Genomic DNA, 25148 nt, shown 5'->3' with positions numbered 1-25148 from the left:
CTTCTCTCCCGTCGCCATTTTTGTTTTTGTTAGAAACTTTCCGCTTTGCACCGCCCTCTAGTGGATGTATTGCTCAACAACAAGGCCGGTAAAGGACGCATGGTGACGGTTGCATCGTTTGAGACGGAGGTTCAGTGCAGTTCACACAGTGACTGCAGCATTAATGAGCCTCAACATGGAGGAGGCAGCATTGTAATGACCCACACTGCAGCTAGCCACCAGGGGGCGATACAGACGATTGGGCTTCACTTTGAAAAGCTGTCTTGCCTTTTGTGTAGTCTTGAGTCGTGGCGGCAGACGTAAAAATGGAGGAATGACAGAAGTAGAGCAAGGGACCGAGTAGTTAGAGGCGATGGTAAGTACAGAGTGAGATGAATTAGTGAAACATAAAGGGCAGGAAGACGAGGAAAGATGAGAAGTGGTAACAGATGGAAGACAAGTCGTATATATAATTAGTTATTCTCAGCCTCTACAGGAATCCCTCACTGCGCAACATGCTCGTAAAACGCCTCAACACAAGCTAAGCGTGAGTGTCACACAAAAATAAGAGTTATGGCTTTAATTTTGCTCGTGGCTTCATTGGAAGCAGTTAGCCGCCCCTCAGCAGCGATGAACCCCTCAGCAGGTGCTGGGCTCAAACACCGTCTCTCTGTATAAACACATTCATCCCAGTGGGCCGGGTGCTTACACCCATCACTGTGAAATAAGTGTGGGTGAAACAAAAAAAGAGCAAAGGACTCTCTTCTGTGATTTACCACCGTCTTGGAATCGTTTTGTTTACGATATAAAACAATAAAGATCCATCCTTCTGTTGTTTATTCGCTGGCACTACACAAACGCTGACAAGGTCCACCGAGTCCTTAGCCATAATTAAACACTCTGCAACATTTATGGGCCGGGGCTTGCCGGATTTACGCAGGTAGTTACTGCACCGGAGAGAAGAAATGTGACGTTTGAAATCCCTGATGTTTTTGTTTCTGCAGAAAGACACAACAGAGAATCCGTTTAATCCCCGAAACAACTACATATCGGAGGTGGAGAACGGACATGTGTGTCGTTGTGTGGTTTTGCAGACGTGTGTAGGGTGTTTGCATACGTAATGCTCAGATGATAGAGAGAGAGAGAAATTGTTTCCATCTCTGTGAAGTGCATGAATACTTCCTGGTTAGCGGATGGAAAAACAAGAGTACATCTAGATATAATCATATATATATATATGTGTGAAGGGGAATGAGTAGATGTGTGTTTTTGTGGACCCTGTGCGTCGGAGTGTATGATCGTTACTTTAATCAGTAATTTCCACGCAACACCTTTTTGCAGAACCATTGAGCTGCATGATTGGATTCTAATGTATGTGTTTAATGGGGCTGAGTAAAGAAACATTTGTCAATATGCATGCAGTAGGTTAACACCTGTGAGCCTTGCATGACAACGCTTGAGGTTGTGTGTTAATGCTTGTTTCTATAAAGGCCTTTACAATGGCTCAATTTCTTTTTCAAATCTCACTTGTGTCGTTGGGTTCATTCACTAAAGCTGTTTTCAAACATGGACTTTAACACATGAGGAACACAGCAGGAGATTGTCCGGGTCAGACACATTCATAATCAGTCAAGTCATCACCAAAAGACTATGGAATCTCAGTGTATTTCCAAGTTGACGTCTTTATCTGCATCTTCCACGTGTATCAGTTGAAATCAAGCACATAGGGGTCATGCATTATTATGGAAACAATGATTTTAATTTGTTTTAAATGTCTATCAATGAGGAGAATAAGATTAATATTCATTGTGCGTTGGTGGCGCGCTCCTCAGACAGCATTTGTTTAAGCAGGATAATCACAGGGCTGTGCACAGATGCTTATTCACATCTCAGCGGATTGGAAATCGTGACTCGGCAGCAACCAGTGATTATGTGCTTGTCTTTGAATCATGCAGTGCAGCAACACACAGTGAAAAACCCTTCACGGAAAAGACACACACAATAACGAGGGTGAGATGTGGGCCTCTCTCCCTGAATGGATTTTGGCATTTGCGGTCGCGACAACTTTTCGCTCAGATGGCGCAACACAACACTAATTCCTGCATGTTGCATGAAACCTGTGATATGAGGGGCAAACAGGAAAAATGTATGCGAGTGCATGATGAGTAAATACGAGTATCCTGTTACTACGCTGTGATTCAGAGATGAAAACACACGCCGCGTGTATCCACAGCATCGGGACTCTGGCTCATATCTGCTCATTCATTAGCACACTGACGCAGCAGATACCGAGGGCTGCTGGCTGCTTTTCACTTTCCCACCCCTCACTCTCTCGTTCGCTGCTGCTTCAAATCCCCTTCACTAGCTTCAGAGATGTGTTTGTGTGTTTGTGTGTGCGTGTGCGTGTGCGTGTGTGTGTGTGTGTTTGGAGTCATATCAAAGCCCAGGAGCAGAGGAGGCAGGCACACAGAGAGGCAGCAGCGGTTATGCAATGCCAGTTATTTATAAACCCTCTTCGCTCGTTCCTTCCTCCCCCCCTTCCATCCTTCCTTACATCTTCCCTTTCCCAGTTCATGCCCCCCCCCTCACCCTTTCCTCCAACTAATACCACACATGGACGCAGGCTGATATCCAAACAGTCCCAGTGCCAAACCATTCTGCCCACCGACTCCGACAACGGCACCTCCACACATCTGTGACAGGTGGTTGTTGCTCAAACGGCGACACGGCAAAAAAACAAAACCAGGCGCCGTTACCACGCGGCGCCACCGATGCACTTTGTCTCCCTGTCGCAAAAAAACGGCTGCCAGAGATTACACGGCGGTTTCGGCTTTTTCACACGAGGGCTTTTTTGTTCGACATCTAATTGTAGCCGAGCGGAGGGGGGGAGAGGAGAGTGTGTGTTTGGCAGCGCGTCTCCACTCCTCGCGTCAGAACTGTTACAGCGATTCATGCATATTCATGGGAGTCCATGCTTTCTCCATTACTCCTGAGAAATGTGTAGTGCATCTCATTCTGCGTGCATGGCTGACTGTCGTTAGTTTTTTTTTATTTTTGTCATACAAGCAGGTTTTCGTGCCTGTAAAAATGTATTTTTTGGTCACATCCTTATTATTATTTTGCCATTTAACACCCACTGAATATCAACACAGCCAGCTTTACTTTACCACAGGATCTAAATGACACCAGCAGGCCAAATGAGGGTTATTCTGATGATAAATACTCCTACAAGCTATTTCCTTCTCCTCCTTCTATTTCCTCTGCACATGAATGTTTCTGAACATTAGCACACGTTTGCGGACATGTGTTTAATTGCGATTTGTTCAGGTATAAATGGTTGTTATGGGCGTTTAGCCAAGCTGCTTAGCACTAGCCATGTGTGACGGTTACATCTGCATCGCCCATGCATGTGAAAATAGACACGAGCTCTGTTTCTGACACAAAACAAACACAACACAATACGACGACAGTGAGTCAGTTCACTAAGCTTTTCTTCATTGAGTCATTGAAAAGGTTCTGGGCCCCTCCCATCTATGAGCTTAGTGAAAAAATGGCCTGTTTTGGAACTGGAAAAACTCTCTAATATTTTCCCTAAACTTTAAATACTGATTAATACAAGAAAGAAAACCAAACTTAGTCTTTGAAATTCGATAGCGGCTGCAGCCGATCTGCCCCCTGTACAGTACCAGTGAGAATACAGATAAACTGCTTTTCCAATTACCTGAAGGCCTCGATAAGACGCTCCACCTTCTGGGCTTCTCCCTGGACACGAATGTGGGCCTGAAACTTCCTCAGCGCCTCGTCCAGCTCCATCCCCGAGAAGTCCATCTCATCCACAACACAGCTGCGGAGAACACAGAGGAGGAAGAGAGAGAGAGAGAGAGTAGTTGAATTAAAAAACGTCATATAGTACAGCCTTGTAGTCACTGTATTATATCAAGATGATATAAGTCGCTTTATGTGGGTGGGATGTGTCAAGACTGTGGATAAACTCTCAAGATCAATTCTCATCTGTTTCTTACTGCAGTACTCTGCTGGCTGCAGGTATTAGCCACGCACGGACACCAGGGATAAGACCGGGCCCCGGCTATCTTCTCTGAGCTATAGCTGCCGAGACTCGCGCACATCCAGGTGCCAACCCACACACACACACACACACACACAATGCCTCTGGGCTTAGGATCCCCCTGTTACCTGACAAGCCCGGCTTAATGACTTTAATTAAAAAAAGGCAAAATACCCCGGACGGTGAGTTCGGGGGGGGGGGGGGGGGGGGGGAATTAGCTTTTGAAGTGAAAGGTGACTTTTGAAACAAGTTGGGAGTTTTTTGGTTTCATTTAAGTTTCTCTCGCTTTCATGTGAGATTTGCTCTAAAGACACAAAGTGGAATAATAATCAAACTTTGACACTTTTACACTCGCCTGACTTTCAAGTGGAACTCCAAACCAATCTATTTCACTACTACTAATATCTTTACTTATACTTATGTTTCTGCCAAGCAAAGCCTTCCTATTGTATTTTTGTAACTATAGTACTACTACAGCCCTTCTGCTTTATCTGACTGGGGAACATGCAAGTGGACACACAGGTCTGCACACTTATCCTTGTTCAGACTTTGCATTGACTTCCATTCATTATGATCGGCCTAAACAAAACCTTAACCACTTTGCAATATTATCACTAAGCTTAACCAGGACCTCAGACATTAAGTTTTGTCTAATTAACAATCTTTGGTCCCCATTAGGTCTACTGGTCCTGACGAGGTCAGTGTTCATCCTGGAAAAAGGTCCTAAAGAGGTAATAAAAACGAGTACACACACTCGTAAATTAAGATGGATTTACTGTGAACAAAGCGAGTTAATGAGTTGAGTACTTGACTGTGACACATGCTGCTCCAGCAGAAAGATAGCTGAGTCCACAGTACTGTCTGGACACGTCCCAGCACAGATCCCAGTAGAGCAACTCAGAATAAGGATACCACCCTGTACAAGCATTGTACCAATATCACAAGAAATACTTCTCCATCTCCTGCTCATGTGTCTATTACAGCAACTCAGTACCACTACAACTGCTAAGACTACTCGCATTTACTGCAGTTACTGCCTCCTGATTTTTACTACTACTACCACAGGAATGTCCTCTCTCCTTTCTTCCCTGGCTGTCACTCCTCGTTCATGCAGCGTCAGACAAGCCGAGTTACATCAGCTCCCTCTTTCCCCCGCCCGTCTCTTCCACACACGTATGTTATCACACGTAAGACTTTGCCGATCTGTGATGTCTGAAAGTATGTTTTTAAGTGTGTGTTTGCAAAGACCTGATAAAGTGAAATATCAGTCCAGATGGAACCATGTTTTACGCAGGCGATGAGAAGATGACAGATTGAAAACAGATTTAGTTTTTTCCTGCTCAACAAGTTCGCTGTATTATCAGTAAATGAGTCCTCAGGGTGCCGGATGTCTCTGAGCACGAATCCATCACCACAATTTGGCTTAATTGACTTGAGACGTTTTAACTATTGTTGTTTATGCGTGAAGAAATGTGATGAGAACAAGTTCCATTAGCTCAATAAGGAAAGGGTGAAGATTCATGGATATGGAGACTGACACACACACACACTCACACTCCCTCTCACACACACACGCACTCACATTTAGGCCCAGTAATTCACCTGTGAGTGACACATTAGACTCCAAACCCCTCACCCACTCTCACGTGACTACCCAAAGCGCTTCCACACACACTTTACATACTCCCATCATGCCCCTCTTCAACATCACTCCCGCGCTGAGTGCTGCGGCGCGACAAGCTCTTTGGAAAAATAAAGAAAACATACATTTATCCCAATCTGTGCTGTGAATTAGAGTTTGAAGCCTTAAAAGCATAATGGTGTTAATACTCATGGCGGTGTCTGTTTAAGCTGATATGGATATGAGATGAGGCTGTGCACTTGGTGGAGTGCTGTGTTGTGTTTCATGTGACCTTGCAGAGGCTGGAAAGTGTGTTCTTGGTTTGATAACGTCAAGAGAGGATAAAAGAAAGATGTGCTGCGTTTCCTCCGGTTGTTATGCAAATGTTAAAGGCAGGGGTGAATAGGAGGACGCAAAAGAATAAAAAGACAATTACTGAGATAAAGGAAGGAGGGTTTTACAAAAGAAGGAAATAAGAGTGGACAGAAAGAGAGAGTGTGTGTGTGTGTAGCAGACCTCTGCAGTTTCAAAGCAAATAAAACACAATCAGTGTAATGACCTCGAAAGAAAATCACAGGGTGAAGTGAATCGTGTGTGTGAGAGAGTGTCAACACATTGTTTGATGACTAACACTAGAAGGTGGCATCTGTCCTTGTTCTCCCAGCCCCCTGGGTTCATCCGCTTTTATTTCGGTCACTTTATTTTTATCCTGTTGTGCGTATATATGTGTTTTATGTGTGTCGATGCTTCTTTAAGAATATTTTTTTAGTTGCTAAAAGTTTAAAAGCATTAATAATATAAATGACTTCTATGAATGTTATAAATAACTTATACAATGTATTATGTACTAAAATATATATTATATACAATATTCTATATCATAAATTAGTTGTATCCATATATATAAAGTTGTGTATTTTCTCTGAGATAAATCCAGCTGTCAGATCCAGTCCCTGACTCCTGATCTCCCAGGAAAAAGAGGGATCACTGAGGAGAGAAATGATTCCGGGAGAAGATGGGTGCTGCTGTACTCACTCTAGAACGTCTCTGTTGAAGGGCTTCTTGCTGTTACCGAGGAACTCCCCGATCATCTGCCGACTCAGGCCTTTCCTCTGCAGCAGGAAGTGCGCCACACCGATGGGCGTGTCGGGGATGAAGCCTCGTGAGATGAGGAACTGAAGGCCTTTGTCCGGGTTTCTGGGACAAACGAGAAAAGACAGAGTGTAATGACCAAAAGGAAGTGTTTTCTGTGACCTGGCCTGGCTTTAAAACCGAATATCGACGGTGGAATTGTGACTGTGACGGTTGATTTGCCCTATTTATTGTACTGTGGCGATGAGGAACCTGCACAGTGTAGTTTGGAGTCTACTAAACGCCCTGAAAGACACAGCAGAGCCGTATTCATATTCCCGCCCATGCTGAATTTCAACATTCACTAACGACTACAAAACAGCTCGACACGATGTTAAATTCAGAGCATACACCCTGAATCAAACAGGCTGATTGGGGCCGTGGCTCTGAGTCCCTGCCGCTGTGCGCAGACTGATCCCAGGCCTCCAGTTGCCGTCGCTGGACCGACACAGGGCTAAGATTAGCTTGAGGCAAACTTTGAAATGGTGATGGATTACATATGCCAAGTTTCTCCGGTGGATTTTTACCAGAATTTTTTACCAGAATTAATAGAAACCAGCGGCAGCCCTGAGGAATGTACAAGCTTTAATTTTATTTTGAAAGGACATGTGAGAAGAAATTTAATTCCCCCTCTTAAACAAGTTTAATTCATTAGAAATGATCCACTCTCGATAAAACCAGAGGTTGTGCTGGAGAATTATTTGTAAATATAATTTTTATTACAGCAGATTATGAATGTACAACAATGAGGCTCCACTGTCTAGATCCCCCCCCCCCTGGTGGCTGGCAGCAGTACACATCATAAACACAGCCTCCTCCATGTAAGAAAAATGCGACGTGAGCCAAACTGAAAATGGAAACTTAATCGGAAACCTACGCGTAAATGCATCAGCCATCTTTATGGACTCTTGTTGACTTTTATGTTTTATTGAATGTAAAACTTCTGAAGCCGATCTCTTGAATTTGGTGGAATGGTGGGATATGACCCAAGAAAGAGCTCATTAACTTTGGGAGCAGATTCGATTTACTGGTTAGATCCAGGATGTTTAGTTATTTTTACACTTTCTTTAACATTGCGGGCGACTGATATCTGTACACTCTGGTGCGGCTTAATTGAATTGAAGGGGACAGTTGGGCCTTCATGGAGGTACACGCTCTGCTGAGTGCCGCTAGAAACGTGATTAGCAGTGCATCTCCACTCTCTGCAACCCGGCTGAGAGCAGAAGAAGCTACTTCAACAAGATAAAGCCATTAGCAGGATCCCTTTATGTACACGGAGTCCTACAACCTCTTTGTGGGAGCAACAGGGTTTATTTCCAGGCTCGTGCTTTCAGAAAACCGCTTCCGTGAATCATTGTTTTCAAAAAGCATCTTGTTTCCCATCAGTAGACTGGCTGTATTTGGTTATGTTTGAGTAAAGGAGTAATATTGTAGTTATTTATAACCCTATTAGACACGGTGTGTGGTTGCTCTGGGGAGGACACTGCTGTCCCTCTCCTGTCTATACACAAACCACAACATTTATGTAACCAAGCTAAGTGGGTGTGTGTGGTTGTGGAACCACAGCTAATGGGTTTAGTAAAGCGAAGGGTGGGACAAAAGGGGAGGGGAGGATAAAGGCAAGATAGAATGAGGGGGGGCGCTGGCCGAGGACCAGACAGAACAGATGTGCAGGAAGGGGAGTGTGAGGACGGAGGACGATGAGCACAGGCTCGACCTCCCGGCAGCATCTGTTGTCACGGCCTCAACGCGCTCCCAGCTTCTCGCTCGCCCTCTCAGCCGAAGGTGGTGCCTCGCCAAGCGATGTTGGCAGATATCGCTCATTCGGTGTTTGCCCCAAAAAACAGATGGCGGCTATTATTTGTAATTAGAAGTGGACCGAGGAGAGAAAGGAAGGGGGGATGATGCATGAGATATAGGATAGACAGGTTTAGATGCTTGGTGCAGGACAACTCTGTCCTAATCAGACAATCATATGAAATAAAGCATTGGTGGATATATGCCATCCATTTCAGTGGCAGCGGACAGATGTGCAATGTCCGTGCCTTTTAGAGCTGTGTTTTATGGCCCTTACAGGAGCCCAGCTGTCAGCGCTGCGTGTTGCCCATATCTCCAGATGCACACGTTTCTGTTTACATAGCTAACCAGTGAAAGATTGATGGGCGGTTAGCGGCCCTGTGTGTTACTTCGGAGAGGAAACACGATTGTGTGGTGTAGCTGCGGACTCTTCAAAACCCTGAATCATTACACTGATGTGGAGTCGCTGTTGCAAAGCGTTTCTCTCGTCCATCAACTAAGCTCAGTTCTGCTGAGAAAGCAACCGAGAGGAGAATTTAGTGATCTGGCTCCTTCTCTTTAGGTTTTTTACTTTAGAGCAGTGGTTCCACAACCTTTGTTTTCAGAAATATGTCCAGAGCTCTACATTAATTTATTACTTCTCTTCCCAGTTGCAAGTCATAGCATACGGATTTTACACCTTACTGAGTCAAGCTTATTTTTAAAGCACATTTAAAAACTACCAGTTAACCAAAGTGCAGTCCAATGTAAAATGACAGAAACCAGTCAGTTTGGGCCATGTACCATTTGCTAACATGGAGGAGACTGGGTTATTGCTCATCTTTATTTTCACTCTCTGGTTCATATACCATAATAAATGCATCGTCTCACCATCTGTATTCTCTAACTAACAAACACAGATGTGGATAAAAAAAAAGGCTGTGAGACTAGAAATACTTCCTCTGTTTGCCATCTGGCTTTCAGAGTTTGTAATTATGGACTGGGTCATTTAGCACCGAGGGCAGAATGTGAATACAGAGGAAGGTGTGTGTGTGTGTGTGTGCGCACAAACAAGCACACACTCGTATGAGTTCTTTAAAGAGCGCTCTCCTCCTGACGTGATGTTGTCCTTCTCGAGGAGCTCAGCGGGCTTTGTTGATCCACTCTGTTAATTGGCCTCCCTTGACACACAGTGTGTACTCTGATGTCTCAGTGTGAAGACTTATACCATCACCTATGCATCTCTTATGCCACATTCTCTTTCATTCATACAGCTCTGATCCTGCTTCGTTTTCCACGCATGTTCGGGGAACTGATGAGTCCTCCGTGAGTTGTTCTGATGTTTAATCCGTGCTTCCACTCAAATAGAATATCCAAGGAAGGGAGTGAGAATAAGGGAATGTGTGATAAAATGGAAAGAGTTGTGCATACAAAAGAAAATTCCTGTCAGGTATCTGTCATTAGAATCACATCCTCGCCTCTTTGTCCCTTCCCTGTTGGAAATCGTACCTAAAAACACTCCATCCTCACATGTGTGTCCCAATTTGGTCTTCGAGGCTGTGTAGACTATGTAGGCCTACTCTTTACCAGCCTGTGGCGTAGCTGTGATGAGAGGGAAAAGTTAAGCCTGCTTGCGCTAGCTTTTCCAAGATTACCAACCCTAACTTTAACGCCACTATTAATGTGATATTTAAACATCGGACGTTTTGGTCTCGTCGCTTTAAAGGCTGTTTTAATACCGAAGGAATCCTGGGGTAGGTTGGCGAGAGGAAGATCCACTCGTCGAAGCCACGGGACCAATTTGTTCGGCTGCATTTGAATGAGCCTTCGAAATGGGTCGGCTTAGTCGCAGCGCTGTGACACAATGGGTTCTCAAATTCAGCCTCCGAAGGAAGCAGCTCCTGAATCGAGATGCAGCTATTGTCATTCCAGAGACACTCAAGGTGGAAACTCTATCGACCTCTGACCCCTCACACCCGTCCTGTCTCTGTCTCTTTCAGTTCCTCTCCCTTGCTTTTGCACTCACTGCTCTACTTTTCCTTTCTTGCACACACACACACACACACACATTTCTAACTTTTCCTGTCTTTATTCTACTTTCCCCTCTTCCTCTCTCATTCCTGGTGCGCAGACCACCTGCTGCACGACACACTCACACACACTACAATACCTGAGAGAGAGAGATTGTGTGTGTGTGTGTGTGTGTGTGTGTGTGTGTGTGTGTGTGTGTGTGTGTGTGTGTGTGTGTGTGTGTGTGTGTGTGTGTGTGTGTGTGTGTGTGTGTGTGTGTGTGTGTGTGTGTGTGTGTGTGTGTGTGTGTGTGTGTGTGTGTGTGTGTGTGTGTGTGAGCTTTTTTGTCTGCATGATCAAGCAATAGCCAACTTTTAGCCCAGAGCAAACAGCCCTGTTTAAGATGCAAAGGATACAACAGCGCAGGTATTAGAGGGAGGATATGAACTGGTGGAACTAATAAGCCTCAAGCTCCATAGCCCACTCTCTCTCTCTTTTTCTCTATCTCTCTGTCACTCTTTTTTTTCCTGCTCTCCCTTAGTCATTCTATCTCTCCCTTCCCTTGTAGCCAATTTAATAAAAGTCAGCTTATCTTTCAAGCTGTTTGATCAGGGGAATGAGAAGAGGGGATTGCAAATAGACAGGAAAGGCAATTAAACCTGTCGGTTTACTTAGAAAAAAATACGTCACTTAAAAGTAACGGACCCTCATCATCAGACGTCGAGCTCTCATCAAACAGTCGTTATGAATGTGTACAGTCCTCACTTCCTCTCGAGAGATATCAAGGAAACCTGCAGTGCGTTTTAAATGCAATGTGAACAAACAGATAAACGTTAGATCAGATTTCTTTCTCTGCTGACACCACAGACGGTAGCAATATGGAGGACGGCTTCTCGATCAATCACAAGTCAGTCTTGGCTGCCAGTCGTGATGTTTCACCCCCATTTTATAGCATCAAATATCTTACTATAACCAAACTTTTTGGAACAATTTACAGATTTCTTTGGGGGGGTTTGTATTTTGGTCCATGTCCCAGTTATTAACATGGGGGAGGCGTGATTTAAGACCTATGCTGCAGCCGTCCAACAGGTGGGGATAGAGATACATTAACTGCTGTCATGTCATCCATCTTTACTGTATGACTGACACTATCAAAGTGATCATATTTACGATGACCAATTAAACTTTCAGGAAATATGTAAAATACTGTTTTTATTGCAACTACAAGAGAAGTTTACTGTCTTCATGATTCTTCCTATTGACTATTGATAAGGCTTGCAAACTTTTGTAATTAAAGACTGAATTCCATCCAAATATACATACTCAAATTTCAGCTGCAACTTGACAACTCTTCTTCACATCTTTAACGTTCAACTTTAATTCCTCCATATTCTCTTCATTGCCAATTTCCGATTGTGATTTCTCTACATCCTCCCTCCACCCCATGAACAGCCTGTTCCTGCTTCCCCTTGTCTCCAGTGTCACGCTCCAGCATTGAGTCAAAGTTAATCGGCTTTATCGTGCACTATTACAGCGCTGCAGAGCCTGGCAACGAGCGCAAAGATCGTTTGTGTTTATGAGCTCCGGCTTCCCAAATTTGAGTGAAATGGCTTAATTGGAGCCTTATCTCAACAGAAGATCTTGCCATTGTTCTGCAGCTAATGGAATGCAATGTATCTGCCCTCACTCCAAGATTATTTTGGAAAGCAAAGGCGGCTTTCACCCAAATGGTTGATGTGTGTAAAAAAAAAAGAGAAAAAATGCTTGGATTGAACTGCTCACATATTTTTCATCCCAGTTCCCAAGGTGCCGGCTCACACGCTGCATTTTAATTACATTCACGACTCGCAGCAGAGTGACTAATGAGAATTTGAGGCCTTCTGGATCATTGCCATTATTATATTTTTTAGATTTACCCCTAATGTATTCTGACTAATTGATGCCGAACCAGTCCAGCAGTGGTTGAGCTCAACTTGTGATGTATCTGAGGGAGTCTGGTTCATTTATTTGAGTACGTGGGGTGTTCATGTCCTTCAGGGTATGCTCTGGGGGAAAAGCTAATAGAGCATATGGTAAATATCTCTATTTAATAATTCCATTTATTTTTTGCCATTTGCCTCGTAGCTATGTGTTTACACTTCTGCACTGCAAAATATATTTAGCCTGTGTTTGACAAACTTAAAAAGAAATGAAATATTATAACATTTGCTAATTTATATTAAAACCTTGTGATCAGAATTGTAAGAAGGGTTATTCAGGGTTTGGGTGATTATAAGACATGTGAGAAAATGTTTTTTTAAGTTCTTCCCCACATCCATAATTGATTATGTCAATGAAGGACTTACTGGAGGTCATAATTCAAAACCAATATTTCTGCTTCAATACTTTAAAACATGTCTAGGATTCAAATCATCAGATTCAGTCGGCACTGGCCTCGTCCTCCGCCGTCACCATGGCAACCCAGTCTCTTGCCTCTTGCTGCCTTGTAACCACCAGTCACCTGTCTGCAGAGTGTCTCTGGGAAGTTTTTATCTGGTTTTGACTTTGTCACTCTTCACTAGGCAGCGAGGGGAGCTGAATACACAATGACTGAGGAGCTGCAAACCGGCAAACACAAACAAGCCGCTTCTCAAAACAGAAAACATGTTTGTTTTTTTTGTCCTCGGCTAACTGACGCATTCCTGAAACCCAGAGGGGGAAAACGCAGCAGGCAGCCGGAGCAGCGGTCGGAACGCGAGAGATGCTCGTATCAGTTTTACATCAAGAAGTTGACATTTGAGCCGACAATAGAGACGTGACCCCCCCCTGACACAAATGTCAAATAATCTGTCGAGCTCTCATTAAAATGTTTATCCAAGCTGAGCATCTGTAGTTACACATGCAGAGCCCGTCGAGCTGTTGTCCTTTTGTGTGCCGCTAAAATAGTTCCAGCTTCCTGTGGCATATAGACTGTGAAGGTGTCCTATTGTATCTTGTAGCAAACATTACCAGCAGATCCTTCGCCATGTAGGTTGCAAGATGGAATTGCATATGACTTGTTCAGTTCCCTTAACAGATTTTGACATTTGATTCAAGAAAATTAATTTCAACCTCTGTAAAGTTCTGTTGTTTGACTCTAGCATCGCAAACCTGCCTGTATTATCATTATCCTGCATTAAAAAGCTCAACAGGTGACGCAATAGGCCGTAACTGTCAATTCAACCATTGACTGGGAGTGTAACTGCCCATATTAGGTTATCATGATCCCCCTTGCTCTCAGCCGGGTCACATTTCCTTCATTTTATCCCTTTCCTCCTCACTCGGTCCCCCTGTCTCAATGATTCATCGTCTTTTAGCCTCTGTGCTGATTTGTCTCTCTGAGAAAAAAAGAAGACTCCTTAGATTTACAGATAGGGACCCTGGCTCCATTCTGTTCCGCACATCGGGGACGTGTGAGGAAAGTGCTTTTCTTTGCTCTTTTGAGCCCATTGGTCCCCGTTAAAACTTTAGGTACACTTAGAGGATATAGATAGAACAACTGACAGTGTCATACATCAAATAGGACAAACAGTATTCTGTTCATTCTAATATATAAACGCTCTTTCAACTTGAATGTGCAGCAAAACTGTATCTCTTCATCTGTGTCTGTATGAAGAGATATGGATTTGTTCAATTTCATAGCCAAACGGTTAACAGTGTTTCAGCACTGATGACAACAAACAGAATGGCTTCAATCAGAATCGTATAAACGCATAAGAATGAAAATGCAGTGGCCACTCACACATTGAAGAGGTTGAGGCCGATGCGGTAGAGGCGTTTCCGCATGACGTCAGTGGACAACGTGGGTGATTTGCAGCTGGCAGGGTTCTCACAGTGGTAGCGTGGCAGGCTGAGGATCATCGCCTGCAGGGCCTCCTTGGATGAGGCTTCCGATGTGGAGCGTGCCTCTGTGGACGTGCTGCTGCTGCTCATCTGCTCCGAGCTGTTATCTGCCATCTCAGAGCCACATCTATTGACCCCCAGTGGCTCCAACACAGGAGAGCTCTGTGGTGGAGGGCCCCGAGGGGATTCTGTGGGTGGTGGTGCCACCACCACAATATTCTCCGGCCTTTGCGTGGCGGCCATCTTTTCAAGAGGAGTAAGGGGAAGTGGCTCATCCTCCCCTAGCTCTTCCTCACTCGGAGGAGGAGCAGGGAATTCAATATCCTGCTCGCCTACTTCTGTCTCTGATTCTGGGGGTGGTGGGGGTTCTTGAGGGGGCGGTGGGGGATCTATAGGCTCAGCTGGGACCTCTGCAGGAGGAGGAGGGGGTTCTTGAAAAGGAGCAGAGACTGGTGTGGAGTTTGTTGTTGTGGTAGCGGTTGTGACAGTGGTGAAGTTTCCTTCCTGCTGGACGCAGCTGCCCAGTGTGACAGAAGTGGACGATTCCATCACTGAAGATGAAACGCTGAAGTTCTGGCTGTCGATTTTCACCGTCACATCTCGGAATGCCATCATCAGCTTGCTTGCACTCCTTGACAGGTCACTTGGGTCCACAGGGACTTGATGAATCTCTGGCTCTCCCACACCATCTCCTTCTCCCACGCCTCCCACACCTCCCACCCCTGCAGCAGCAGCTGCTGCTGCTCTAGTGAAAGAGTCGGCAGTGAATTGATAGGTGCCGCCTTCCTGCAGTGAACACATGGTCTTCAGGCTCCAGTTGCTGAGTGCATCATCTATGGACTTTGCCAGCGACTGGACTTGTTCAGTGAAGGAGTCTTCCAGGTCCGTCAGGGTGCCACCAACCGTGGCAGGCAGAGATGGCGAGCGCACCAATGGGATGCCTGCCAAGTTGCAGCCTTCTGCCAGGGCCCGTTCAGCAGAGAAACCCTCCGTGTTTTGCACACGGACCTTGCGCAGGGAGATTCGTCGAGGCAGGCGACTTTCCAGCAGTGAGTTGCGGATCTTCTCGAAGTTCTTGCTGAGCTGGTACTGGCGGAAGGCAGTCTGGATCTTGCAGGCGGCACGGCGGGAGATGAGGTGTCCACCGTATTTGTGCTCTAACATTTCGATCTAGAAAACACAGGACAAAAGCACATGAAGGGAATTAATGCAATTTAGGGAATTTACAAAAAAGAGATAACAGCCTATAATCTTTAAGGCATTTTGCGATTACTGTTAAAAATATTTACTATTTGACCTCAATCATATCTGACAGGTCTGGCTGTGTATTGATAAGAGATTTCAGAACAAACGCAAGATACACAAATATGGATTATTAAACATTCCCATAGTCACAGATCTCTTTCCTTGTGATTCCCAAAAAAACCTGGATAAACTAGAGTTTTGCTCATGTCGGTTAATCCCTGCTACATGTCCTCCCTCCCCACTCCCCCGCTGACCTGCGCTCACAGTACATGTTAACAATAAACACTAATCAGAAGTTATTAGGACACATAGGCGACAGGACTTGAAGTTTACTTTGTGTTTGTCTCATTCGCTCACACGCAGCTCACACACAACACGAGATGAGACGAAAGTCATATAGATCCTAGCCCTACTATGGGTTATATGTGTTAAAGGGGCTTGTGCATGCCATGTTTATTCTCCTGTCGATACCTGGGGTGAGTGAAAAATGAACATCATGTATGATTGGAATAGCAGTGTAGGTGGAATGAATGGGGTTAATATGAAATGGGGTAATTGTTGTGGAAAGGAGAAAATAAATGCAGTTTACTGGATATGGAGGCGTTTGTAAAATCCAATTTCCGAGAGGAGCAGGCCCAGTTCAGATATTAAAGTCCAGGAACTCAAATAACAATATTCTCAGATGGTTCTGTAATTGTATTCTACAAGCTTGTCTTGTGATGTTTGCACTGGAACTATATACAGTCTGGTCAATGCCACAGTTTAAAGGAGGGAGCACAGTAGTAAAGGCTGACTCATGGCAGTTGGACAAACTTTTCATTTCCTCTGCAAATAGAACTCATAATCTCTGCGAATTCCACGGTGAGCTCCTCCACGCAACTCGAAATCGTCTGAAACTGAACAAGCCATTAATCTTGCCTGTGAAAAATTGCTTGAATGCTGTGGGAAACAGATAGAGGTGTAATATAGCCGTCCTCATCTGGCTGCGGCTCAAACACGAGATGAAACCTCATTGAGTTTCCCAGAACAATCAGGGTGTGGGTATCTTTGGAAGTGCCCAGAAAGCGCTTATCTCCTCGAGTCACTTTGAAATCCTTTTCATTCGGGCTAAATCAATGAATATAATTCGGTTTCTCTTCTAACTCTATCAAGTGCACAAGTGTGGAGGAGGTTTGAGCTCCGAAAGAATAGAGGTACCCCGTTCTGTCATTTCACCGACATGAAAAGAGGTACATGTTCTAAATATGCTGCTCGGGAATGCAAATTAAAAATAGCGTGCCAAATTTGAGGAAATAGAAAATCCTTGTTGCTCCCCTCCCTCCGTGTTAACTTAAGAATTTGAGCTGGCTTCTTGTGTCAGGGTGAACTGTACACGAGGATTAATTTGGTCCAAGTAAAATACCCGTCCTGTGTATTCTAAAGCAATTGAGCGAATGGTTCCTGCGCCCACGGAGGATTCAAAATGTGACTTTCAAACCGCTAATCTTTTTTCACTTTAGTCTCAGACAAAGTCACCCAGCCACCTCAGACGGACTTCTGCAGAGAGCCACTGATAGGCCGTAAGGCCATTTGTGATAAGCGGCGGCTTCAACAAGATGCCGCCCCTCTGATTGTCATTAGAGGAATGAAATCCCACACAAAGCTCTTAGGAAAAAGTGGAACGACACTGAATATCCATCTTATCTGCTCCATTTACATTTCACTGCAGAGCCTCTGTGAGCAAAGTGAGACATACTGAGAATATTAAGGTAGTTTCCCTGAATAGAGGAGCCTTGGTTTGGAGATGTACTGTATCTGCTGGTGGGCACTTCTCAGTAGACTGGTTGAACTCTGTCTGAGTACTCATTACTTTTTAGACTGGATTGTTCTGTGGCTTCACCGTGTTTACTCAAGGTTAGCCCGACTGCTGCACCAAAATCGACTTTGATTTTAGCTTCCTAGTCTTTTAAAGACAGGCACACAAGGTAATGTGATTGTCCTCATTCCTCAGAAAGGTGTCCCTCTTCATCAAAGCAAATTTAGCAAAGGGTTTCGCCGCAGAGGTGCCCTTGGACGCAGGAAAGGGGCGTCAGCGAGGCAGCGTTTGATTAAATGTGGCGGGTGAGCTCGTTTCGGCTTTTGTGTAAGGCGGGTCGGGCATGATGAATAAAGCATTTGGGTCACGTTGCTTTCTTTATCGGAGTTTGTATCTGATACACTTTGCAGTTCAGGTGGAATTGCGGCCACCGTTACGAGCTGGGGCGTGACGGACGGAGGAAAGAAGGATAAAAAGAAAGTTAGGAAAGCAAACAGGATTTGAAGCCAGGCCAGCAAGGACTGCGGTGGAGCAAGAGATTTGTGGTAGTTAAACATCTTAATGGTAACAATGACAGCTTCTAATGTGGTCATTATTTATCATCAACTGTATATTTTCACATTTTTACATTATGCATTGGATCTATTAATGCAACACAACATGGTTCTTTCCTCTGTACAAGTTTTAAACCTTTAAAACAAGTTTTGGGGGCCATTTGGGGTCAGATGAAACAAAATAATAACACAAAAGTTAGATTTTATGGTGTCTTAAGTTGATATAGAGCAACGTTACTTTTCATTTAATTTCCATGAAAATATAAGTCCAGTAAAAGCCTGGCTCTACAGCAGCTAAATGCTCCTAAGTTTACTAGGCAGCCACCGACTATCATTTTTTCTAAATGATGGATTTTGTGGGTTATTACACAATTTGAATAATTAACACGTCGAAGAAATCTGATCGTGGATGAAAAAACAAATGGATGGAGCGAAAATTGACTAATTTATAATCAACTGTCCTAAAACGTGACTATTACAATGACGATGCTGTTTACTGAGATACTTATGGCCAAATTAGAATCGTTAGATTGATGTCTGATACCAACACACTTGACAACTGTATAAAAAGGGAAGGACAAACAAACATCAAAAACTTCTATCAGCAGAGCACTGAAGAAAAACAAGACGATTTAACTCTGTGGGGATGCAAGTCCATGCCTAGAGTGGCAGCCCCCCCCATTAGCCAACTGTCACTTCCAACGCTGATTACTTCACTAAGCGCTGATGGAGCAAGATTATTCCAGAGACACAGTGGTTTGACAGAGACGCCGTGATGGCGAGGCTCTGTTCCACCAGGGTCTCTAAATCGAGTTTGACAGGCAGATTAGCACCACACTGACCTCCCCATGTTCCCCGTTTGAATGAGGGAAGGGAGCTGGGAAATAAAACCCACCAGTCTCTAAACCCCCTGAAGTCAGAGGGAGTTATTATATGGAAATTTGAGTTTATACTACTATAACACTAGATGTGAAGCTCTTAATTTCACCTCCGCCAATAAATTCAGATTTAGATTATTTAAGTATTTCTCTATTTACGAGCTATAGGTAGATTTGTAAATAAGTCAAACAGCAACGTGTGGAACTACAATTTAAATGATGGGAGGATCTATACCCCAGCACACTCAGTAATAAACAGCTATTTTAGCCAATTAGCATGGCTCTGTCCAAAATTCGTGGGACTGATAGACACAGCCATATTGAGATTAAAATTGTTACGACTTGCAATTAATAGATCCAGATTAAAATCCTGATTCACAGGGTTTCCACCTCTTTAAAATGTGCAGCACGGTAAAAAGAGCAAATCTCTCATGCTGCAGAAACACGGGGGCAAGATGCAAAGCTGCAATTATCAGCGTTCATGCTCGTGCACACTTTCTCAGTGCACAGAAACATCTGCATGATTAATGAGATGATTATATAAGAGCAGAACTGGGACACGACTAACGCTGACTGTATTACAGAACGAGGAGGACAATTGTGGAATCCGTTCAGCCGATACATCCGTGACCAAAGTCGGTGACCGTGAAGGGTCAGTGGTTGGTTGGAGATGGATTCTGACGCAGAAGGAAGTTGTATTCATGAAAGAAAATACAATTATAATGAGCGATGTCATTCAAACAAACAGAAAAATTAAGATTTGTACTGTTTTTAGGAGCAACCCACAGAACAATGTGATGAAATCTGCTCTTTGTGCCTTTTTTTTGCATTAGCAGTTTTAAATAAGTGACTAAAACACATTGAGCCTCTTAATGTGTGCGAGAAACACAGATCTGACCCTGACCCGTTCCCTGTTTGGTATCTCTCCCACGTCACTCGCACATTTCAGTGCAATTATGGGTAAATTCAAGCTGTCAGATTTAACTTTTCACTGCTGAGGAGAAAGATGCCCTTTGATTCACGGGCATCTAAACTATTCAAGCAGAGATTAGTGGCAATTACAGCGCGACTGACGAAGCGACTGATGAAGAGCAAATTTGTGGGTGTTACATAAACGGGGAAAACACACACTGATGTGCTGCTTGGGTTTTGAGACTTTAAATCAAATTGCAGCTAGAAAATAAGTCTGTGAAACTCTGATTCATTTAAGTAGGAACTTGAGGAATCACTGAGCTGAGCAGGTCCTTAGCACTTTATATTTCGTATTTAATATTTGTTAATAGCAAAAGGTCTTTTACTCCTTTTTATGCAATGCTTTCTATTTTTCTGAAATCTTATTCTGGGTAAAGTCTTGGGCCTTGTTAGGACAATAAATTTGGGATCTTGAGCATACTAACAATTTGCTGATAAGGGATCATATAAATAAATGTTTCAGAAGTTTTATTCAATAGTGTGTTTCTTCTGATTTCATGTTTAATTATTTGAAATTATAAACTGGCTGCTAGTCCCTGCTTTATAATTATGATTGTTATATTCCTCAAAGACTGTGTCATGGCCGTTTCACACAGTTCACAAGTTCAACAGAGGAGGCGACACCTTCTACAGGAAGGAGAACCACCTAAACATATTTGCTGTGACAGCGTTAATGCATTCAGCTGAACTCCAGAAATGCAGAAATACATATTAATGTTATGTAAAACACTTTCCCTGCGGCACGAGGGCGAAAAAACGTGAATGCAAATATTCACCAGCTTTTCTGCTTTAAAACGTTATTCAAAACTTAACAATTATCCAAATTTTAAACCAAGTTGAGGCGAGTTCAAGCCGAAGCTCTTCGTCATGAGGTCCTCGCCCAGCAATCAAGGTATCGCCCCGCGGATCCAATTACCCCGACATTGATCTGTAGATCCATCAAGACCCTGCATCCCCAGCTGATGGCCGGAAGATCGATCCAGCTGATTGTGTATCTCCAGCATTGTTGACAGGGAGATAGTGAACGAGTGAGGGGGAAGGGGGGGACTTTGGGACTTGAGATTAAAAGAGTGTAGTTAAAAGAACCTTGGGGAAGTGACGAGTGAGGAAGTGAAGTCCAACCTGAGCAAAACAGGATTTGACGGGTTGATGTAAAACAACCACCTCCCTCGTACATAAACCTGGAGTATTTAAAACTGCATTTATTAACTGTCATCAAAGAGTGCAAACTTTCAGAGCTCAATTTGTTTGTCCGAAAAACCAAACTTTATTCTACATATTTCATTTGCAGCCTTTCAAACCAGACAAATCAATAAAGTTGAGGAGCCGGAATCTGCAAAGGTTGTGCATTGGACCTTTGGGAAATTAATCTAGGGGTCTTATTGCTGCTGTTTCATAAAAGTGTGGAACTCGAAATCGAAGCACCAGAGGCGGATCATGGACTGTATATAAAAGTGGTCGACACGTCTCCACTTATTCCCACTATGCAGAAATGAAGCCAAACTATTCCAGATACAAACAATCGAACATCTCGCACATTTGAAGCCAGAGTCTGTGCAGAAGGAATCAGAGGACAGAGCAGTGGTAGCAGGGTCCTGTTGATGGACGCTCTCGACCAATCACAAGTCAGTCTACGCTGCCAATTATGACGTTTGACTTAATTTTGTGGAGTCTAAAAACTAATTAAAACCCAAAGTACTCAAAAAAAGTAACACTTGAACAAACATTATTGTGAAAAGAACCACCTAAAGTGACAATTTTGGGGGGAAAAACATGTACTTGTACTCTGTCCATTTCCCATCCACTAATGCACCCCCCCCCCCCCCCCCTTGTGATGAGATGAGTGTAATGAAAGTGTAAATTCACTGCACTGCCCCTTTAAACCGGTGATCTAATGATTCTATTAGATTCTAATCTATTACATGACATTTAACCTTCGTAAAAGTCTTGGTTCCAGTCCCAGTGAACTGACCCGGGGGCCACATGAGGAGCCCGGCACATTGGACCCGAGCTCCGCTGCCTTACCTGGTCGTCGATCCACCGACTGGAGGATGTCAGTTAAATGGATGACAATGAAAATGGATGGCGAAGGGTGAATGGTTCTCGGTATGGAGACCACAATGCAATGCAGATGATTCCCGAGCCCCTGATGAAGAACACAGACGTGAGAACATGGGAGACACGTGTACACGATACAGTCACAGGTCGTGGGACACATCAGTTTCAGACAAAGTAAACAGTCACATGCGTTTCACCGTCCAGCAGCAAACCAAAGACATGCAGACACAGAAGCAGTTTGTTTGTACAGTGCCTTCAAAGGACCTTGTGTGTACGTGTAAATATGCATCATCGCTAAAACAGAACCCTGATGAACACGAGTTTCTCTAAATCTCAGAAAAAAATTGCAGCACAGCTTTAAAAATACCAATTTAAATGAAGTTGCCGGACACGCACATTCACAATCCAACTTTAATGAAAGACGCAACCAGGTGAAGAATGTTGATGAAATGATGACATGGCAGTTATGAAAATGCTGGTTAATGATGATGATGAAAAGGATTTACACAGTTTGGGTCGTCAGAAAGAGCCAATAAGGATCAATACTACTAAAAAAAAATCAGCAACAATTTTTCCTCCACACCAAACCTCCTCCTGATCCACAAATCTCAACGAACATGTCGGACCACAAGACGCACAAAACACACAAGCCAGGTAACTGTACACTCCGCCCCTCCCCCAACCCCCAACACAACCCTACCTGCTTGTTTTTGAGGTCAAGCGAGAGCTCATAGTCCGAGGTGGCCGTGTGCGAGCCGGCGCCATTGCGCTGCACCCTCATGGGCGAGGCCGTGTGGTGCAGGCTGGCCCTCCTGGCCGCCCCACCTCCTTTAGCGCCTCCCCCTTCCTCTTCCTCCGCTTCTTGCTCCTGAGCTGCCTCGCCCTCACGCCATTCGACCTCTGACTCTTGCTTTCTCTTCGCTTCGGCAAAGTCTTCCAACTTCTGGTCCTCTTGCTCCCCTGCTGGCTGCACCTCTCCGCACGGCGAAGGGGATTCAGGTGCGTCCCACACGGCTTCTTCGATCGGAGTCTCAACTTGAGGCTGAGGCTCAGGCTCTGGTGTGGGCTGCGGTACTGGTTCGGGTTGAGGCTGAGGTTTGATTTCGGGTTGGGTCTGGGGCTGTGGTTCTGGTTCTGGTTCTGGTTCTGGCTCCTGCTCCTGCTCTGGCTGTGGATCTGGTTCCGGCTCTGGTTCTGGCTCTGGCTCTGGCTCTGACTGCGGCTGTGGCGGTGGAGTCTGTAGCCGAGTCTCTTGCTGCTGTAGCTGTGGCTGTGGTTCCGGTTCTGGTTGTGGTTCCGGTGCTGGTTCTGGCTGTGAATGGGCCTCACTCTGCAGCTCCCCCTCTCCTCCCTTCCCTTCCTCCCCCACAGACGATCCTGGAGGAAGGTCATCGCTGCAGAAAGGAGGAGAAAATGCAGAGTGAGGTTGCTGCTGCATCCGTGGTGAGCTCTGACCTCTTCTCCACGCTGCTCTGGGTTAGTGGTCAGCAGTGGACCCTGTGTAATGTCTCACTCTGTGTGCAGGGCCAGTTCACCTGTCTACCTGCTCTGCCCTGTCTGCCTCGCTCGTCTGTCTGCACACTGACAGACAATGGAAACGAGGGAAATGCACAGCACACAGGACAGCGGACAGCAAAACCACAGTGTGCGAGAGTGAGGACAAAAAAAAAATGAAAGATCAAAGGCGATTATTTATTTCAGCAGAATCTTCAGAAGGGAAAATGTGAAAAAACAAGAAGGTTGAGAGCCCATTGTGACACACACACACACACACATGGGGGACGGTCATGCACTAATACAACAAGTCTTTCAGACCATATGTGCTCTTGTGTTTTGTTGAATGGTGGCTGTATGAGTGTTAGTGTGGGAGGCGGCAGCTTTTTTATGGTGTAACAACGATACAAGGTGCAACCTGACACACGGAGGGAAGCTGGTGCTGCAGCGTGTTAGCTTGATCGGATCCTAAAGACCAGCTAGAGACTTGATATTCTTCTTCTGTCTCGCTCTTCACTTTCTTTTCTTGTGTTTTTTTTCAATGCGAAAAGATGCTTGAATCCCACCTGTCTTTATCTCTTCCAGTGTCTCATTCGTGTCTCCCATTAAAAAATGAGGCGGTGACAAATTAGAGCAAAGTGATCTGTGCATATTTCATGCAGTGCTTCATGTACTATATATACATGAAGTGCATTTGTGATCCCTTCACTGTGCATCTATCACGCAAGAGCGTTTAGTGTGAAACAACCAAATATCTTTAGAGACAATAAATGTCAGCGGTTTGTTTTGGAGCATTCTGATCTATTGACTTGTTTTACTGCATCGTCTTCTCTAGTTAGACTACGTATTGTAGATCAAATAAAAAAATTCATTAAGCGTCTGCGTCCGTGTTTGAGGAGCTGTAAGGATGTACTTTGTGAACCCCCCCTTACAGTAACAGTACTTCGACTTCCTGAAACCAACAATACAACGTTCACCACCACTGTATATTGTGAAACTGTCCAAATCTATCGAGCTGAACACGACCTAAACCCAAGAGGCGTTTAGTTTTTTTCGTCAAACAATAGTTCATATTTATTATTAGTTATTGACTAGTTTGTAGGAAACATTGCTTTTGACAGGGTATGGGCACTTCAAGGGCCAATCAGATTCCAGCTGGGGCCAGAGCCCTCTCAAGGCCCCACCCCTGGAGCTACCCCTGGTCTCAATGTTCACATGTGAGACCTGAGCTAAGTCCACCTCCTGTATCTGTACATCCCGTCCCTCAGTCGTGTTTTGCTGATGTTATAAGGGGCAACAAGTCTCCACTTCCTGAAACATCCTTTGAATTCAGGTTTTACAGACTCGGCATGTTATTACCAAGATTAGGCTTTTGGTTTTACGATGATAAGACTGGAGTCAGCGAGCACAAAATCAGGACATCCACTCAGCCATATGCGGAGTGCTGCGGTGGAAAATCAGCTTGATTCTCCCGAGGGCTGCAGGAGGAGGCTTCACATCGAGGACAAACTTTTAGTCTAAAAGAGCATAAATCTGCGTGTTTGCCAAAGTTGCAGAGACAAGTGAGAAAGTCAACACAGAGGGGGGGTGTAACCTCTATACACAACCGTCCAATTATGTGTGTGTGGCTAAAAAAGAGCTGTTTTATATAAAAGAGTGTGTCAATCTATGCATCTGCTTACACCCTGTTCTAACCCCTGTGTGTGTG

General features: G+C 44.5%; 1 protein-coding gene across 1 annotated transcript in view; it reads right to left on the bottom strand.

Moving 5' to 3' along the window:
- The window catches only part of iqsec3a (IQ motif and Sec7 domain ArfGEF 3a), an 80836-nt gene that overhangs the window by 16477 nt on the left and 39211 nt on the right, over positions 1-25148 (bottom strand). The window contains exons 3-6 of the mRNA XM_053415038.1: positions 22647-23340; positions 14344-15614; positions 6702-6863; positions 3701-3823 (exon numbers count right to left, since the gene is read on the bottom strand). Of these exons, the coding sequence (XP_053271013.1) occupies positions 3701-3823; positions 6702-6863; positions 14344-15614; positions 22647-23340 (2250 nt within the window). The remainder of the gene's footprint in view (positions 1-3700; positions 3824-6701; positions 6864-14343; positions 15615-22646; positions 23341-25148) is intronic.

This window comes from Pleuronectes platessa, chromosome 22 (assembly GCF_947347685.1).
Source record: "Pleuronectes platessa chromosome 22, fPlePla1.1, whole genome shotgun sequence".
Lineage (NCBI taxonomy): Eukaryota > Metazoa > Chordata > Actinopteri > Pleuronectiformes > Pleuronectidae > Pleuronectes > Pleuronectes platessa.
The sequence above is the reverse complement of the archived record's forward strand: the minus strand, read 5'-3'. Positions and strand labels throughout refer to the sequence as shown.